A 19,601-nucleotide genomic window follows, 5' to 3' on the forward strand; every position below is an offset into this window, starting at 1 on the left:
CCAGCCAAGCTGTACAATAGAACGCAATTGAGACTGACCGTGTTGTAACAACAGTAAGTCTTGCGATAATATGTCAATTGCTGAAGACACAATGCTGTCCAAAGAAAAAATTCTGGAGGACAGAGTCATTAACCCATTGTCCACTACAGAAAGTGATTTTTCCAAATTAATACGGTCAATTTCCCGTATACTTTCTGCTGTTTCAATTTGAGTCACCTTCCAGGCCTCGTTGTATGCTGCATATACAGAGGCTGCTATGAAACGTTTTTGACGCTGTTTGCGTGGTCCCATAATGAAATCACGCAAGTCAGCACCATCAGTAAGGAAAGTTAGTTGTTGCTTAATTTCTGCCAGTGTGGAAGTTTGTAGCCATTGAAGGCATAATTTGCCCACACTGTAGGTGGTTATTATCCCTGAGTGTTGTCTTTGGGAATATCTAGGGTCTGGCCTGGTCAATTTGAACCCCTGTGTTTTGTTCAGGAATCTGTCTTGACAGTTATTAGTATCTGTGGGCCAGATCAACCATTGTTTCCAATCAGGATGTGTTCTGTTTTGGTTTAATACATAGTTTACGTCTATCTCTTCATCTGTAGAGCTATTGCTGTTCATTGTTGGTTTTGGAATAGACGGTTTATTTAAGTCTTGGATTTTGGCTAGGCCAAGACAGGTAGTTTGTTGAACAGTGTCATTAAAAAATATAATTTGTTCTGGGATCATGCAGGATCTAAACAAAGATTCTATACCTTGTACTTGCCATTCTTTTGTACCCCAAACACTTTTTACTTCAACATTTTTGTCCCAATAATCAAAACCAAAAGTATTCATTTGTTCAAAAAATGAGTCTGAATATATCAATTTCGTGTTTGTTATCATGGTCTTTGTCCCTGTCTTATTTGACAATTTGAAATAAATGTTTCAGCATTACTTGTGTTAAAACCTGAAAAGTATGAATATTTGTCATAAAAGGTTCTTGAGCTTCCTTTTGGAGGGGTTGCACAATGTTCCCATTGATTATAATTTAAAACATTTCTAGGTTGTGCAGATTTATGTAGAAAATGGTTACCATTGTGGTTGTAGCAGTACATACTATCATAATTTGTAGAACCCTGCAAATAATCATGTTTGGTAAATTTAGCAGACATCACTAAGTCAGACATCATATTATTAATGCTTTCAAAGTCCCAATCATCAGCAAATGAGCTTGGTTTTACAAAGTCACTCAACGAGATCTTAATTTGGTGTGGATATTTCAGGATTTCGACCGGACCATAAATTTCGTAGTCAGCGTTGTCCCATGCTACCCCACCCGGTATAGGATTGGCTGTGAAGTTGACTGAAGAAAGTTCTCTTTTCTCGACGTGTGAAGATGTGTGTGGCTTGAGGATCAAGTTGATTTTCTGACTTGCTGTGTCCATTTTAGCATATTTTCCCTCAATGAAGCGTCCCAAAGTTAGTACCATGATGAGCCAAAGTATGAGGATAAATGCACCAAAACCCACCCAAAATTCGATCCATGGAGAAATTAGATATGTTTCTTTCAGTTGTTTCAAAAGTTCTTTAGCTTTATCTTTGAAGGTTTTTGTTGATGGCTGTGTTTTTGATTCACTGAAGCCTTCAGAGGAATCATCGAAGTTTATGAAGTAGCCGGATGCAGTTCTGCCAATTGTTCCAATTGCTTCAGGATTACTGTTTCTTGCATATTCGTTTGTTACTTCATTGTAGATTGGTGTGTCACTGCTAAATGTTTTTATTTGGGTTTTCAGAGGTTTAAGTTCCATTGCATTGTTGCATAGTCCTTGTTGTTCTTCTGTAGGCGTTTCGAATGTGATTAGCCTCTTAGTTAGGACCTCTGTATTGGTAGCAAACCTTGGTGTTCTGCTACTTATCGGGAGTCCACTTGGCCTACTATTTGTTATCGGCCACATGATTGTGGTTTTACCAGGTCGATGGATACAACTCGGTTCTCCTTTTTACCAGCAAGCGGCGGTAGTACAACTGATCTTGTCCCGTTGATAGACAAGACAGGAACTGCTTTTCTGTAAGAAGGCCCAAATTCCTTCTTTACCGCGATCTTTTCTCTGACTAGATCCCCGACTTTTGGAATCCAGACAGGTCTTGCTGGGACAGGTGGTGGTTCTTCAGTGGTTGTTGGCTGCTGTTTCAACTTTATGTTGCTCAGGTCTTTTCTTGTTTCGTTTAAGTCCTGCAAAATAGCCAAACGATCTTTGATATCAAAGCTTTTTTCCTTCACCACTGAAGTCTGACTGTCGAGATCTAAGACTAACATCCTAGTTCCAAACAATAATTCGTACGGACTGAATCCCCTCAGAGAATTTCTTGGCAGGTTATTTAGACTATGTTGGACACTTATTAGATGTTTGACCCACCCAGCTCCCGAACCTAATACCCTTTCCGTTATAGATTGCTTTCTGCCTTGGTTTTTTCTTTACACCATCCCGTATCCCTCAGGAAGGAAGTGAGAAGAATCCCGCTGTGCTATGCTCATTTGGCCATGTTTCCACACAAGCTTGAGAGCTAAAGTGAAGACATCGCTCAAACGTAGCATGTTCCTAGCGTATATGCCATTTAGACTCGCAAATCTTTGTATAACAGTCCAGACGTCAGCCGAGTGCTGGGGATCTACATTATAAGTGGAAACTAGCCTGTATATGTTAATTGGACGCTTTGTTTTTTACTGTTGTTCTTTCTGGAGTGAAACGCGACGGTAGTATACCGTTTCTTTCGCCACTGCGATCCCTGTTGCAGTTAGGGCATTTTTTTACAAAAATGTGATGCTGCAGGCTCATGCCTGGCCACCAGTACACTGATTGTAATTCTTCCAGAGAATCCTTTAGTTTGAGGTGTGAGAGACCCTCACCCATATGTGCGTCTGCAATTAACAACGTTCTCCTGTCCATGTTTGGAATTACTCTGTCCCCCACTCCAGGGATTCGAGCAAAAGGGACGGAGTTTGCATCGATTATGTATGTATAATTGAGTGGATAATTGATCGGTAGCGCTGAGCAGTCGCCTTTGGATGACGTTTTCACCGCCAGCACTGTTTCACCGTCAATGTATTTTACTGTACGCTTTTTTCTAGCTACGGAAGCCGATTTAGTTGCTGCCGCTGTGGCTGTCTCAGCCAATGAATTCCCTGCAACGTGAACGCCATCACGCTGATGACTCAGTGAGTGTGTCACGTGAGTCTTTGGTAGTTCTTTTTGTAACAGAACTATTTGTTCCCAAAGCAGTTTTTGCTTTATTGTTGCACCTGTGTCATCTTTGTAACCGTTTTGAATCCATGTCTGCAAATTGTTGTTATATGATTTGACGCAGTAATATGAATCGGACACTATGAGTGTCGGGAATTCGCGATCCGCATTATCTAGCGCCATTTTCAATGCTAATATTTCAGTCTGTTGTTCTGAATTAGTTTCTACTGAGTGTGTTTTTGTTAATAGTGGTCTTAGTTTACCTCCGCGCCACACTTCTTTTTTAATCTCACATGTGGGGTTGTATGCTTGTTCTCCCCAAACGGAGGGTTGAGCATGTCCGTCTGTATAGATTACACAAGCGTATTGTCGTAAGGGCAGAATGTCGATTGGCAGAGGGAATGTTCTTTCATATTCTAGATTTTTTAACTCTTTTAATTCTGGATCAAAGTAGTAGTATACTTTGTCTGTAGTAATTGAATTCACCCATTGTATCCATTCCGGATTCAATGCTGTTGTTGGTAAATTACACGGTGTTGTTAATGCCTCAAAGGCTGATTCTGCTGTTCTGACTGTGATTTGTCTACCGTCAGCTTGATCTTTTTCTCTAGCTATTGCGGTTTGAACTGCATGAACAATGTTTTCTTTAATGCTGAACTTCTTTTCAGCTTCTGTGTACAAGTGTGATTTGAATGCAATTGGTACCTTTTCTCCCTCATTAGAGGTCAGGTATGTGAATCCGCATCTTCCTGGGATGACTCGAATCACAAGATTGCGTGTGTTATCACGTGTTTCTAATTTTGTTTTAATTAACATGTCTGTTTGTAAGGATCTCAGAATTTCTGTGTGTATTTGAGTCCAATTGGTTCTTTTAAAATCTGGTTTTATTAGATCATAAAGGGGTTTACCCTTTCTGCGTAATTTGCAATGTATGTTCTTCCGAAATTTAGGAAGCCTAGAATTGACTGTAGGTTTTTTAGTGTTCTAGGTGCTTGGAGTACGGCACACTTCTCTAGGAAATTGTCAGCCAGGCTTTTGCCTTCACTTGATAATTCATATCCTAAGTTTAGGACTGTCAGATGGGCAATTCTGGATTTTTTAAAGTTGAATTTGTAACCCTCTGCTGCGAACCCAAGTATTATGGTGTTCACTCTCTTCAAGTGAGTATCCAAGTCATCATCTGTTAAGTATATGTCGTCGACATAAGATAATGCTTCGTCATCATATGTTTGTAGTAATTCTGTTGCTCTCGCTGAGAATACTCCCGGGCTGTTCTTGTACCCCTGGGCTAACCGACAGAATTGTTTTTGAGTGCCATTTATTGAGAACGCAGACAAATATCCGCTCTCTGGTGCTATGTTTTGACAAAAGAATCCATTAGAGATGTCTAATGTTGTTTTGTATTTTTTGCGCACTATGTTATTCATTAGTGCAGCACTATGCGAGTTTTGCACTGCAAAAGTTTTGCAACATGAGTTAAGGTGTCTGTAATCCAAAACTAGACGATATGAATTGTCTGGTTTGGAGACCGGAAACAAAGGGTTGTTCATTTGTGAGGTGCAAGTTTCAATCACCCCCTGGTATTCTAATTGATCTAGGATTTCTTTTACCTGTTTTTTAGCTTCTTGCTTAATTGGGTACTGTCTTTGTGCAGTAGGTTGTGATTTTAACTGGATTTTGTGAGGAGGAGAGTCCTCATCCCATCCTACGTGATTTTTATATAAAGCAGGAGCTTGAGCTACTGCCCACTTTCTAGCAAGTGTGTATTTTTTATGAATTGGGATATGATTTGAGAAGGCAGGCATAATTATTTCTTCGCCATGAGGGCAGTCCCTGACAAACTCTGGTGGCCAGTCTTTTTCCGCTAGAAGGATGTAATAGCCCTTGGAGAGATTATCCCAAAATAGTCCCCGTATTTTTCTAGTCTTATCCCCTTCTATACGTAAAGTTATTTCATATATTTTGTGAGGTTTGCTAACTCTGGTGTCTGCAGTTTCCACTTGAAGATATTCATTCGTGTCCACTGTCTCCAGATGATTCATAAGGACTTTGCGAGCTATGCTCACTTCTGCTGCACTGTCTAGCATTGTCTGAGCCCATTCTCCGTTTTTCAGTTGTGTCCTCAGTATTCTCGGCATTGTTAACTATTTTAATGCTGGCTACCTTCTTTTTTGGAAATTGTAATTTATTTTTTAGATGAGCAGGTTCCTTGTCTTTGGACTTGGCGTGCTCTTCTCTTTGTTCTGATCGTCCTCTTCTTTCCGATTTCTGCGAGGAAGTCTGAAAAGATTGAGAGGGGCGTGTATCAAAATCTTGATATCTATCAGGCTTCTTTATATTATCCCTATTTCTAAGGTTATATCTTTTCCCAGAGGGATCACTTTGGGGTGACCTGTGTCTTTGGTTCGGAGATCTTTCTCTCCGCCGAGGAGACCTTCCTCTGGACTGGAATTTCTTTTCTTTAGGATTGGATTGTTTGTTTCCATCCCAGCTCTTTTTTTGTGATGTTGAATTATTATTAAAAAATATTTTTCAGGACTTTCAATCAGTTGTGGTTTTACTGGTATTCCACCTAAACTATCTCTACCTAGTTCCTCATAGGATTTTTCTATAATTCTGGCAATTTCAGCTGGTTGTTCTGCTATATCTATCTCTTTTAACCTCTGGCGGATCGCCACGTTTGCTGCTTCTCCCTTTATGTTGGCTAATAATATAGCCGAGACCTGCTTGAAGTCTTTTAGTAATTTCATACCAAGAGTTAAAGCGGGTTCTGGACCGTATTCATCTTGAATTTGTTTTAGCACATCTGGTATTACCGAGATGGATGGAAAACCATGCGTTTTTGTGTAAATGGAAGCAAAGACTGTACCCCAAGTGTCACAGTCCTCCACGTGTGGTGCGATTCCCATTGGAAGACAGATAGTCAGAATCCTGTGTTTTTCTAACGGGGTGGTGTCTGGAAACACCGCCTCTATTTGGGTGATTTTCTGTGCTAACCAGAATGGTATTTGTTCCCGTTTAGCTGGTACTTTACCTAGGCAGGACTGTATGTTCTGTGGTGTAATTTTATTTGTGTTCCCCTGTTGAGGGGTCAGCTGTGGAATTTTTATTGCTGGTTGGATTGTTGAAGTCCGCATCACATATTGGACTAATTGTCTATGTAATTTTATTAATTGTTTTAGCTGTGTTAAAAGCTCTGCTGCAGACATCCCGTCGATGTCTGGATGTGGTGTGTATCCGGCTAGGTAACATGTACAATGGGACCCCCTCAAAGAGCGAATGTGGCCAAGGGACAGAGGGGAGGAACAATGAAACTAGAAATAGAAAAAAATATCCCTTCAATGGCCATATACTTCAATTGTGTGCATGCATCAATACATATCAAAGACTAGTGACAGAAGGAAGGTAATACTAAACAGAAATCATTCAAAAAATTGTATTTATTATTTCTCTTTTTTGTAAATATAAATTCATATAAAAATCGTTATAAATCAAGCAATTCTATAGAAAACACATCAATTAATTATACAAATTCATGAAAGACATAAATGAATCATAAAAATAAGCAACAAATAAATATATATACCCCATGGTGTCAGACATACAACCAACTTACTCTCGTGCTACCAAGCATACTACAATCAAACCTCATACATTGATGAAAAAAGGAACTGGTAAACAATTAGCCAGATCACACAGCTAAAATTGTTCAAGGGCTACAGGAAAGGAATAACGGCCCTTGTAGCAGGTCTACGCGCGTTTCGGTGGTTCAAGCCACCTTCATCAGGACCTTGTTCACCATTTAGTGCAGAACCCGGGGATCAGACAGGACAAAAAACCGAAAAAGGAGAATAAATCTGTCACTCAGACATCCACAAGTTAAGTTTTATAAAAAAGCATAAGACATTCACTATTGCAGTTAAACTATGGGGGCTCATCAACGCGACTCAAGTAGGCACCTATACTATGTTAGTTAAAGGAATATGATTAAACTGACTTCATAGCACAGCAAAGAAGAGACCTATTGGGCCAAGAGTACCTATTCACTCACAGAGCATGTTACCAGCTAGATTATAAATACCAGAAAAAAAAAAAAAGGGACACACAAATTAGCTATTTGCATGGGGGCCTATCCTCAAGTAAGGGGTCAGAGACTCACAGTAGCACAGCTGTACATTGTCTATACTTACAAAAGTATCTTTGTAGAAGGAAATTGGCGCTGTGTGGACCCCTAGCTGGCTTTGTGCTGACCTGCTGCCGCTGACTTTGGTGCCTTCGTCCTCCCGCCTCCCGCCGCCGACCCCTGCTCAATTCCTGGGTCTGGCAGCCGTGTGGAGCGCGGTGGAGGTCGGAAAAAACTACATTACCCAGCAGCACTAGCGGCGCTAATCGCGCCAAACGCGCGCCAGGAGGCGCTCAAATACAGAGTCACCCCGGTCGAGGGGGCGACTCTTTGTAGAAGGAAATTGGCGCTGTGTGGACCCCTAGCTGGCTTTGTGCTGACCTGCTGCCGCTGACTTTGGTGCCTTCGTCCTCCCGCCTCCCGCCGCCGACCCCTGCTCAATTCCTGGGTCTGGCAGCCGTGTGGAGCGCGGTGGAGGTCGGAAAAAACTACATTACCCAGCAGCACTAGCGGCGCTAATCGCGCCAAACGCGCGCCAGGAGGCGCTCAAATACAGAGTCACCCCCGTCTCGCGGGACGCGAGCGGGACGCCGGGCGAAGCCCGGGCAAAGGGCGGGCCCTCTGAGGTCCTCAGAGGCCGAGGTAGGCTGGGCTGGGCCCAATCTCTTACACTCAGTTTTTAATTCAATTACACCTTCTATCTTTATAGTCGAAGGATTCTTGGCATTGTGAACATTCACTCATTGGTCCTGGTTCATTTAGCCTAAACACGTGCACAGATTTTTATTCAGTTGAAGTTAATCCATCTTTAATCTTCTAAACTGAATCCTATTTTTAATTACCAATTTGCGTCTAACCTGAAAGTCACTAACTGGTAGTTGCAGAAAGCACTATGTCAGTGAGGAAATTACGTTCTGGAAGAACACTCGAAGGACGGCCAAATACATCAAGAAGATCGAACCCATTGCAAAACAAATACGCTAACAGCTTGTTGCTAAAGGGCCAAAGGCAACTAATGGAAATTTGGGAGAATTCGGCTAAAAAGGAAATGGAAACTCCTCCAAAGGTTGAGGGGTTGCTCCCACATATAGTTTTTCCTTTAGACTCTGACCTGTCGCAAGATTCAAACTTAAGGTTACCTCCAATCTCTAAGGAGACAAGTATCATCCCACCCTCTTCCGATAGTGAGCTTTCTAAGTTGAAATCACCAAATCCAGAAATAATTCAAATAAATAAGAAGGTGGGACAGATGGATCAGGATGCAGTGGAATTATCTATGCTGTCCAGTATTGATTTAGAACTTTGTGGCCGATATATGGATGAGAGACAGGGGAATCAATCTGAATTAAATGAAACTCCCAACAAAACCCATCCACCTGGACTAACATTATTTAGTAGTACTCCATCCATTGCACAAAACGATACTCCCTCTTTACAAAGCGAGATGAAATCTCCAAACCTTAATCTTTCGGGGATTCGTGCTTACGTAGAGACCGAATTCCCAAGAAATGAAAAACCCATCTCAGACTCCTTAATAGCGCTTGAGGACCTTCTATCCTCCATTTTACTGTTACTAGGAAAATTTGCTGTGAGTACGGACTGTATTATGGACTCAGTTACTGAGATATTGAAGGTTCTAATGACAAAGTATACGGAGAATGGAAAAGCTATGTCTACTACTCCAGTAAAGCCTAATCTTGTGGAAGACGATATTATGTTAATAACAACCTCTGCGAACCAAATACCTGCGGTAGGCGACAACCTGTTAAGCGCAAACACTGTGGGTGGACCAAAGCTCAAGGTAGAAGTGCATGAGCAGGTCGAAACTTTATTACCATCCCCTCTAATAAAGTTGAATGAGAAACAAAGAGACTCTATAGTGATGGATGAAAGCTCACGCCTCACATCCGATACAACATCAAAGAGTCAAATAAAGGAGGAAAACGGTTGTCTAGTGAACAACCAAACCACAGGAAATGCGTTATTCCCTATCTTTAGTCATGACTCTAAGGGTATCAAAAAGGGTAAATGCAAAAAATATAAAGGAAAGAACAGGAAGCCAGTTCGCAAATACTCAAGAAGACGCCAAAGGCAAGTTATCTTCCAACAACATGTAAATGAAGCTTTGGAGGACCTAGAATTCTCAGAACACTCCATAGTAAACACTAATATGATAGTGGCAGAGGTATGCGCCCCCACCTTGTCTGTGAAAGACACTCCAGCTGCTAAAAAATCTGAAGGAAGAAGACAAAGTTCTGAGATTAATGAGACAGAACCTTGTGTCCCATTAGAAGAAAACATAAGTAAGGAAACCACGGTAATAAGGACACTTAATCCATCTGCGCCTATTTTTCAATTGCCTTTAGAAGCTCCACCTGAACCAATTAATGTGCAACAAAAAGCTGCTCCAGTATGGATGGATACACTGTCATTGGACTTTTTTCCATTGTTTGATTTTGACCTAACCCTAAACAGGTCATGGTTGCTTAACTGTCTCAAAGATATTGAAAGCTTAAAACTAATTCAGTCAAGTGACATTGATCTGGTTTCAATTATAAATTGTGAGAATGGTCAACGTGCAAGGGTTAGATTCTGCTCAAAAATAATTTCCAATATTGTATTACAACAAGCAGAAGCTTTTCAATGTCGAGGTATAGATGTATTACCATTTACTAGTTTTTATAATAGAGAAGGACCAACTACTTTGGGTATTAATCAACATGTCTTGAGTGCTAATAATAATGACTTAAAAATCTGTGTATCAAGGGGAAAGCGTATGGTGTCTAAGATTCAAACACGTAATGAGAATGTGAACTCATCCCAATGTCATGACCCCCAGAAATGGAATTGGTTACCTGGAGCATTATCGAGTAATACCTCGTTGAGTAAATGCTTATTTCAGCATCTTTAACAGACATCTTAGTATCATCTCCTGGAATGCTGCAGGTTTATACAATTCCCCCGAGAAATTGAACTACCTCCTTTCTCTAAACGCCGACATATTGTGTATCCAAGAAACTTGGTGTAAAGATATACAATATGGGGGGAAAGACTATTTTGTTTTTGAGGCCCCAGCTACGCCATCCCATAGAGGTCATGCAAAAGGGGGAATTGTCTGCTTTTTATCCAATGCTTTTCAATGGCAATTCTCTCACCATGTTGATACTAGTAAACTTTTTCAACTAATATCCATTAACAATTTAGCTTTAAAGAGTCCTCGTAGTTCATTGGTGATTGTAAATGCGTATATACCTCCAGAACAAAAATTTAGCACTGTTTTAAAGCGAATGTTCTTATATATAAAACAGTTGATAGAGGGGCCTGCCCCTCCTTATATTCTCCTTATGGGTGACCTGAATTGTAAAGTCTCCAACTTAAGCCTAGAGCTATTTAGAAATAAGACAAAGGAAGAAGCGTATAATATTCCTCAATCTCTCTTTCCCAATAAAATAAAAACTAACAAAAGAGGAAAACTGTTACTAGAGGAATTAAGCTCGGTAGAGGGGCTCATAGTTAATGGCAGAATGCCCTCTGATGTCCCAGCTAAGTTTACACATGGGTCTTACAAAGGTGAATCTATTTTAGATTACATCATCACAGACTATGAAACCTACTCATTTATTCAGGATATTGTGACCTTAAACTCTACATTGAGCGATCATAAAATTATTAATTTAACAATTTCCCTCCAACCCTTGGCGACTGAATCCTGGTCTTTGAGTAATACAGGATTTAATATTAAGTGCAATGGAGGCAGATGCTTTTGGGACTCTAGATCCCTAAAGAATGTTCAAAGTATCTTGGCCCAAACCATATTGGAACTAGAGGATTGGCAAGGTGCAGAACTCCTCCAGTTTGAATTATTATCACAGAAACTAAGAAGGATGGCAAAGACAAACTGTAACCCTAAAAATCCTCCTCGCCCTTCTCCTCTATTGCTAACCTTAAATAAAGAAGTAAATAAACTCGTCAGGCAAAACTACCTAAATAGAACTCGAGAAAACGAGCGAAACTTAGCCTTACTCAAAAGAAGGAGGAATAGATTGAAAATTAAATTAAAGAAAGAAAAAGAAGATAAATTATGGATATGTTTAAGAGAGGCTTCTGTCCATAATAATTCTAGAGACTTCTGGTCTGTAATAGGAAAAGGATGTGGAACAAGAACTACTCCGACTCCAGTTACTATAGCAGAGGAAGTATGGATGGCATTTATCTCTAATCTTTACGCTTCCAATGGAGTGGAAGATAATATTTCGGTACCTATCCTGATTAAAGATGAGTATATAGATCTTCCCACTGAAGAATCTATAGCAGCTGTGATAAGAAGTATGCGTTGTTCTGGGGCTATGGGCCCAGACGAATTGCCCATGACTATGATCAAGCAGGATGTTACTCTATGGAGCAAGATATTACTCCCATTGTTTCGGAGTTGTTTTATTACTAAATTAGTCCCCACTTCTTGGAGGGGTAGTATTCTGATTCCTCTATTTAAAAAGGGTGAACGGGATAACCCTAAGAATTATCGCTTAATTGCACTTTTAGATTCAATAGGCAAAATCTTTGCTAAATGTGTGCTATTATTAATTATGAAATGGATTGACGTAAATGATATTTTACCTATGCAGCAAACAGGCTTTCGTAAAGAGCATGGAACCCTGGATAACTTAACAGCTGTACAGGTTCTTGTAGATAAATATGTTCGAGTTAGAAGAGGCGGAATTTATGTGGCATTTATTGATTTTTCAACTGCGTTTGACAAGGTAGATCGGTCAACGCTATGGGAAAAACTTGCCACAATGGGAATGCCAGCATACTTGTTAGAATTGGTAAAATCCCTTCACACCAACACATGGTGCAAACTTTTGCTGGGTGGGGAAAGGGGGCTTTCCCAATTAATCCCTTCCCAGAATGGACTAAAGCAAGGATGCATATTAGCACCTATTCTGTTCTCCCTATATACAGCTGACCTACCGTCCCAAGTAACGTCTAGTGGAGGAATAGCCCCAAAAATTGGAGGAGTACCGATTTCTGTGTTAATGTATGCAGACGACATACTTGTTCTTGATTTAACGCCGAAAGGCTTGGCAAATCGCCTGCATGCTTTATCACTTTTTGCAGATAAACACTTTATGAAGATCAATGCTTCTAAAAGCAAGATTATGTGTATTTTCGGTAAGAAAAAATGCAGGTCTGCAAATTATAACTGGATTTTGGGAGGACAGAAATTAGAGGTAGTTAAAACTTACACCTTTTTAGGGAAAATAATTACAGCAAACATAAGTGATACTGCCCATATAGAGCACAACTCTCGTAAAGCGTTATCACATGGGATGGGATTGTGCTCTATGTATAATGCTACAGGGAAAAGACACTTTAAACTGTTCCTTGATGTGTTTAAAGCCAAGATACCTGCCACTCTCCTTTATGGGATTGAATTAGTGGATATTAAACATTGGGGATTTGTGTCGAAAGTTGAAGGAAAGATCTTAAGGAAAATAACATCCCTAAATACAGCCTGCTCCGACAGCTCATGCAGGCTAGAATTTGGATTGAGAAGTGGTTGGGTGCAGGGGCTGATTGCCCTTATAAGATGGGTAGCCTGTCTGGTTAGAGGAAAAAATGGTTCCCTGAGAGAAGTGATTAAAAGAGAACTGCTGGGGGACCTCAATGACTTCTCTCAACTGGTTAAAAACTTTAGAATGGCTGTTGATCTACTAGAGTTGGATGCAAACATTTTGTTCTCATTAGATCCTGTTGAACTCAAGACGAAATTAAAAAATGCATCCTGGGAACTATGTTATAAACTAGATTGGATAGCCCAAACAAAGAAAAAAGATAGACAATCTTTGTTAAAAACATATCTGTTTAAACAGCCCCAACAATATCTCACCTGGAACATCCCTCATAGAATCAGAAGGTTATGGTTCTTATTGAGACAAGATCTGCTTCCGTTAAATTCTCTTTATGCAAAATGGCACGGTGTGTCTCCTGTATGTAACTTATGCCATAAGGATGTACAGAATCGCAATCATGTTTTGTTTGTATGTAAGGTATTGCGCCCTTTTCGCCTCAAATGGCTAAAACCAATTTGTCTACAGTTAGGAATTTTAGATGTATATACTTTCCTCCATGCACTTTATAGCCCACCCAATGAAATATTTTGCTACAGGATTTTTAACTTTTTTAAATGTTTTTTAGATATTTATTAATATTGCACGAAATTGGCTGAGGACTGCGAGACTAATGATTGTGTGCTCTACATTGCTCTTTTTTAGACTGTAAGATGTAATTTTGTTAACTTTTTATGTGATGTATATTGTATGTTTTATTTTATGTGGCCCTCAGTGAGAGCCAATACATAATAAAATTTGAATTTGAATTTGAATTACTTACAAAAGAGCACAATGAGTATTTTTCCTTTTTAAAGTGCGATTATAGAGGTCACATGAAGGACCAGATCAATTGAACAGCATCTACAAAGGAATCAAGGGAGGCTGTAAATAGAAATGTAATGGCGACTTGCTGAAACTCTTGCATGTCCCAGATTAAATAGGGCTTACCAATAGCGTCGTTCATAATGGGAGCAAAAAAGGCATGTGAGACTCAGGACTTCATCCGTATTGATGGCTACAAGGAGAATGTAAACGCCATGATGTCATAATTTATGCACAAATACCAAGAATTACATAACGTATGTATGCTTCCTATTGACACCCATCCTTATTTCACACTGACAGTGACCTACCAAGGTGGTCGCAGTGTGTCCTTGTTCAGTGGAACTTCACGCAATTCATCTATGTGTCGTATTAAAAAGAAGATCTCAAGTTGATTGAGGCTGACGGCGAAGGGACTAAGTACTGTTACTTCCTAATCTGTGCAAAGAAGGAAAAATAACACAAGAGTCCAATAAGGACTGACACATTCCACTTCATATGCATGTCCAAGATAGCAACGAACAATAAAGCCAAAAAAAAAAGGGGGAAGAGTGTAGGCTTACTTATATGCACAGTAGAGATACAGTCCATTGGTAAACTGCTTTATTGTATACCAGCGACTCTAAAAAGGAAGAGAGAACGTTACACGCTGTTAGGGTTTATGCAGGGTCTGGCAAGAAATAATGCGCGTTGTTAGTTGGATCGGCGACCTATCTTGAAAGCGTGCAAGCGTCCATATCTAAGTGGAAGATGATAGATACGGACTATTAATGTTGCCAGATACATTGGTGTGGGTAAACCACTGGCAACACGGGAATCAGTATCACGTAAACTCATAAGCCTCTACTGTTTCTCGGGCTGGCAAAAGCGCAGATTGCTGCCTAATCCTTAAATGGCTGACAATACAGAAACAGTCCAATGATCATGGATTAACAACGAGAGCGCCGAAAACTCCGAACTGCCCTGTCCTAGCGCTAAAGCCGGAGGTACCTCCAGCATAACTCCGTGACTCAAACGCCTACCTTAAGGTCCGTGGTAACGCGCCGTAATCCTTCTCCGTCACTGCGCCCCTTGGTGAGAAGACGCTTCAGACCCGCCATGATTTATACACCTTCAAGGCGTTCCAATCCCGCGGGAAGTGAACGTCAGATAGCAGAGGTCTCCAAATGTCCACACAAACGTAGGACTTCGGAAAAACGTGCATCTTGATAGTATCGAACTAGGAGAATAATTTCTGATGCAGGCGTGGAAAAATAAATAATCCCGCTGAACCCAGAAGCTGTGGTTAAGGTCAAGTTTTAATGCGTATACAGCTTGCAATTTACATGCTTGAATGTAGCGTAATCAAAGGAGGAAGTGTACAATTTAAAGCAATTGCAATAAAGTACAACTTCAAAAATTCAGGATGTATCAAGTAGTTACGTCACTGGAATTGTCTATGCTAGTACTCCCACAATTCAGGGCATAAAGGATAACGCCGTTTTCCGGAGACTGAATTGCAACGCACAATTGCGTGAAAAACAGAGGGAGTCTTCCAAGAGAAGCCTGAAAGGCCGCAAAAGGTCGCAAAAGGTCCATCTACAAGGTACGCAATACATAAGGTGGTCCAGCCACCAAAGAATGCAATCGAGGCATGTGTTGCAGCTAAATCATTAATACAAGAACATATAAATTGTTCTACACCAGAATGTCAGGTTCTATGTTCAAAATATTTGATCATGACTTTTCCGTTTATTTACAAAAAATTCTTTGGGGTATTTGTTGTAAATACACATACATTATTGTAGTCTGTAGAACAATTTATATGTTCTTGTATTGCGTTGCAATTCAGTAAATCCGAGACCTATTGCATTTCCAATGCTTGTTTTAATCTTGATCTGAGTTACTTTGGTTGGATTGACGGGGATACGAAGTTTGCCATTACCTGAACCCACCCATGCATTATTTTTTTAGAAAGGAGTCCTGACTTTTATCACTTGTCAGGCACCCACCTGTCTCCTTCATTTTTTCCATGTGGCACACCCCTGGATATCTCTTTGTTTGTGCCCTGAAGAAGGTGGCGTCTACATTGAAGCCATTCACCAAAACGCGCATTGGCACTGCGCCCTGACAGGAATTCCGCAGGGGTATATGCAAAGAAAGAGAGCCTACTGTATTGTTTATATTTATGTGATCCATCACTTCCTTTCTCTATGGACATATGATAGTAATGTTTATTGAGTCAATGGTACTAATCCAATGAAAATGTACTTTGTATCTCTGGGTACTAGCTCATTCATTTAAATCCCTGCAGCACTTCAGTCAATTCTTGGCTGCGCAGCTCTATACAGCGCCACAGGTCTTACCCAGACACTGGGTTGTGCATGATATGCTTCTCATGTTTCTTGTGAGGCTCCCGTCTATACATGCATTTTTTTTTGTCAGTCTTTGTGATTATGACAGATGTATGGATGCTAGTATAGTATGACTGACTTAATGAGACAATGTTGTTTGCGCAATTGATATGATGATTTTTTAGTTGTTCCTTTGCTGTGATTTACTTGGATTGGGGACATCTTATGGATTATATCAGTGTTCTTATGGCTGCAATTGTGAAAAGGAAAATTTATATGATCCTGCCATTTGGTGTGTTCTATTATATAGTTAAAATATTATAAAAAATCTTTAAAATGTGAATGAATTACTCTAACTTGAATAAAATATATTTTCGTACTAGTTATATATGTTTTGCTATTTCCTTGTTATATTCAGGTCTCTGCTCTATTTCTGGCCCTGTTCCCCGCTTGAAACATTTGTGCAGCTATATAGAGACTCTTTGTTTATCGTGTAGGCAGGTGACTCCAATTCCCTTCTCGTGTAGAGTTTAATTTCTAGTTTCAGTTTCCCAAAGCCACCTGCCTGTATTCCTTTTTCGGGATCCCTTTCTTGTAGTTTGGACTCTCTCTTAACAAATAAACATTACTTTCAGAAAATGACTGAAGTGCTGTTCAATCCTTTGTACTCTTGGATCTGATGATGCCCAACTCCGTGGCCTCCCAGACCCCAGAAGGGCGCCTCCTAGGGGCATCCTACATACTGCAGCATGTCTCATCCAGGGCCTGAAGAAATATGATCACATCACCCCCACCCTGATGGAACTCCATCGCCTCCCCTCGCCGGCTCACACCATTTTCAAAACCAGTTGATCATCTATAAAAAAGTATCACAAAAGCACCCACTCTTTTCTTGCAGACAAACCCACAATCCCAAATGGATCTTGGCACACCAGCAGGCAGAGGTGTAAAAAGACAGGTTGCCTCTTCCATCTACACACCCGGGATCTGTGACAATATCCCGGTGTCCATCAGAGCGGTCCAACTCTACTTCAGATCTGGAAGAAATGTGAAAGGATCTCCACTTTAAAGAATATTACATCTGATGGATGAACCATTCACAGCTCAGCTGCTTCTCCTCTCACTCATGACTTGATACTTGTCTTAGACAGTGTAGAGTGCCATGCTGCCTTTGGGTAGATGTGTGCTATGTTGTTATTATATGTAATTTGTTAATTCCAATAAAAATATATTAAAAAAAAGAAATACATGCTTACACAATAGTGACACATTTCCTAGCAATACATGAGTTAATTCAGAACTCACCAAGTTTTCCTGAAAGTCTTCCTAGAAGAAAAAAGGGCATATGTTAGCAATTAAACTTAAGAAAGTAATTAATGCTATGATGCAGTCTCTGAAGAACTTCATTTGAAGATGCCATGTCCTTTATTAAATGAATACATTGATAATATATTTGAATAATTACATGGGGAATAATGTGTTCAAACTTAAATTAGTGACAGAGATGGTTCACGAGGCTACCAACACCATCACTTGAAGAAAAGGCTTCTTGATGCTGCAAAAAACACTAACAAAGGGATGTCATGTTTTTAAATGAGTCTCAAACATCTTATGACCTTTGGGCTTGAATCTACCACAAACCTGGACAGATATCTAAGAGCAACTGTCTCTTCCATGCCTAGGGTCTAGTTTTTAATCTGTTTTGTTCTTGCAATGTGTCTCAGTCAGATAAGCTAACCTGCCTCAGTCCTCAACATGATTTAACCCTTAAGGACATGTTCAAATGCTGCTAGTATTACTGTAGTTGGCTTTTCATTTCAACAGGTTATCTTCATATTATGGGTTTATCTTACTCTTTTATCCACAAATATGACTCTGATCGAGTTAATTACACAGTTGGGTCACTTCTTGCACATGTCAACAAGACTTCTTCTACATGCTGTGGTTTGATGTGAATGATTTGTAAAATATTGCCTGAACTCCCAAGTTCAGCAAGGCCAGTGGGACTTTAGAGTTCCATTCTGAGAAGTCTTCATTACTGTAATGCACTATTGTGGGGCTCTCCTTCCTGTTTACTTAATCCCGTTATGTATTCAGTGGCGGCTGGCAATTTTAGTGATAGGGTGGGCGCACACGCATGCACAAAGGCACACTTACTCACACCCATGCATTAACAAATGTGGCACCCTGGGCGGACACACGCTGGGAGCTGGGAGAGTACTTCAACTCTGTATTGTACACAATTCTTGATCAATCGAAGCCCCCTTAGGTGGCAAAGCAGCTATTTGGAATGTGACTTTATTGCGGAAGTGGCTACAGGAATGGGAACAGGTAGATGAATCGATGCCTTGAAACCACAGGTGTGAGAAAGATTCCTCTTATTTATTCCTGCATCTGCTGCTGGCCAGGCTGGGCCATCTAGTATGCCTGCTCCCTCTGCAGACACAAGTGTGCTGTTCCACCTATCTTGGTAAAATGCTCTAGGCTACCCAGCTGGAGCGAGGTCTGCCTTGGGGCAGAATCCTCCCCCCCATACCCGGCAGCTCCAGCCTGTATATGGAAGATGTGGCGTTCAGGTTTAGAAAGTAAGGGGCAGATTTACAAGCCCCTTGCGTCTCTTTTGGGCCGATGTTGCATCACTTTTGTGACACAGTGGCGGCGCAAAAGATGCGCCATGGTGCGGGCTAATTACAACGTGACGCATCTGGGAGATGTGTCACCTTGTAAAGCCCTGCACCTTAAGGAGGCGTTCCGGCGCAGGGGGGGCGTTCCGACGCAGGAACGCCTCCTAAAAGTAGCTGAGTGAAATCTACAAGATTTCACTCAGCCACTTTGGGGCCCATGCTGCGTCAAAACCCTGCGCCTGCTAGAAGCAGGCATAAGGATTGAGGCAGCATTGAAAGACTAGGCCCCCCCAAAGCATTGCTGGAGCTGCGTCGCGCTTGCAACGCAACTCCAGCAATGTGACACCATTACGGCACAGATGCGTGACGCATCTGTGCTGTTTTTGCCCCATGGTGCAATGCATTGTAAATGCAGCGACGCCTCACCGTGTCCTGTTACTAGCTCCTTTGTTATTCTACAGAGAGGTGGCAGGAGCCTCAAAGGGGACCCCAGGTTATCACTCAAGGTGGCCACATTGGCCAGTGCCAGGTTCCTTCAGTTATCCTGCTCCAGAGCTTTGCGCCACACCCCGACCTTCTCCAGATTATTCCGTTTACAGCCGAACTCCATGTGGATAATCCCCTCCCCCCCCAGCTATTGGAATCATTAAACTGCAGTCCAGACCCAGGACCGAAAGCCCCCAGCCAGGCCAGAAGATTATACCAATACGCAACAGCCAGCAAGCCAATGGACAACGAGGCACCACTGACCACAGAGCAACAGCTAGGCAACTATGGAGCCGGGCCAGGAGGGCTGGTCGTGGTGCGGGTGCCCAGCAGCCAACACCAGAAGGCCGGGCCTGAAGCCGCTGAGGCAGGCCCGGTTCTAGCGGGTG

General features: G+C 41.2%; 2 protein-coding genes and 1 pseudogene across 2 annotated transcripts in view; all 3 read right to left on the reverse strand.

Moving 5' to 3' along the window:
• Window positions 1–764: 764 nt before the first annotated feature.
• LOC147662659 (uncharacterized) lies at window positions 765–17,428 on the reverse strand. The gene is made up of 2 exons (XM_086951009.1): window positions 17,408–17,428; window positions 765–2,203 (listed from the first exon to the last, which is right to left on the reverse strand). The coding sequence occupies exon 2, from the start codon at window positions 1,923–1,925 to the stop codon at window positions 870–872; it is 1,056 nt and encodes a 351-aa protein (XP_086807135.1). The 5' UTR covers window positions 1,926–2,203; window positions 17,408–17,428; the 3' UTR covers window positions 765–869.
• Window positions 2,659–5,350, reverse strand: LOC147662660 (uncharacterized; annotated as a pseudogene).
• Window positions 16,530–19,601, reverse strand: part of LOC147662661 (butyrophilin subfamily 3 member A2-like) — a 282,106-nt gene continuing 279,034 nt past the window's right edge. The window contains exons 7-8 of the mRNA XM_086951010.1: window positions 17,408–17,428; window positions 16,530–16,712 (exon numbers count right to left, since the gene is read on the reverse strand). Of these exons, the coding sequence (XP_086807136.1) occupies window positions 16,530–16,712; window positions 17,408–17,428 (204 nt within the window). The remainder of the gene's footprint in view (window positions 16,713–17,407; window positions 17,429–19,601) is intronic.

Source organism: Lissotriton vulgaris, unplaced genomic scaffold, assembly GCF_964263255.1.
Source record: "Lissotriton vulgaris unplaced genomic scaffold, aLisVul1.2 SCAFFOLD_1143, whole genome shotgun sequence".
Taxonomy (NCBI): Eukaryota; Metazoa; Chordata; class Amphibia; order Caudata; family Salamandridae; genus Lissotriton; species Lissotriton vulgaris.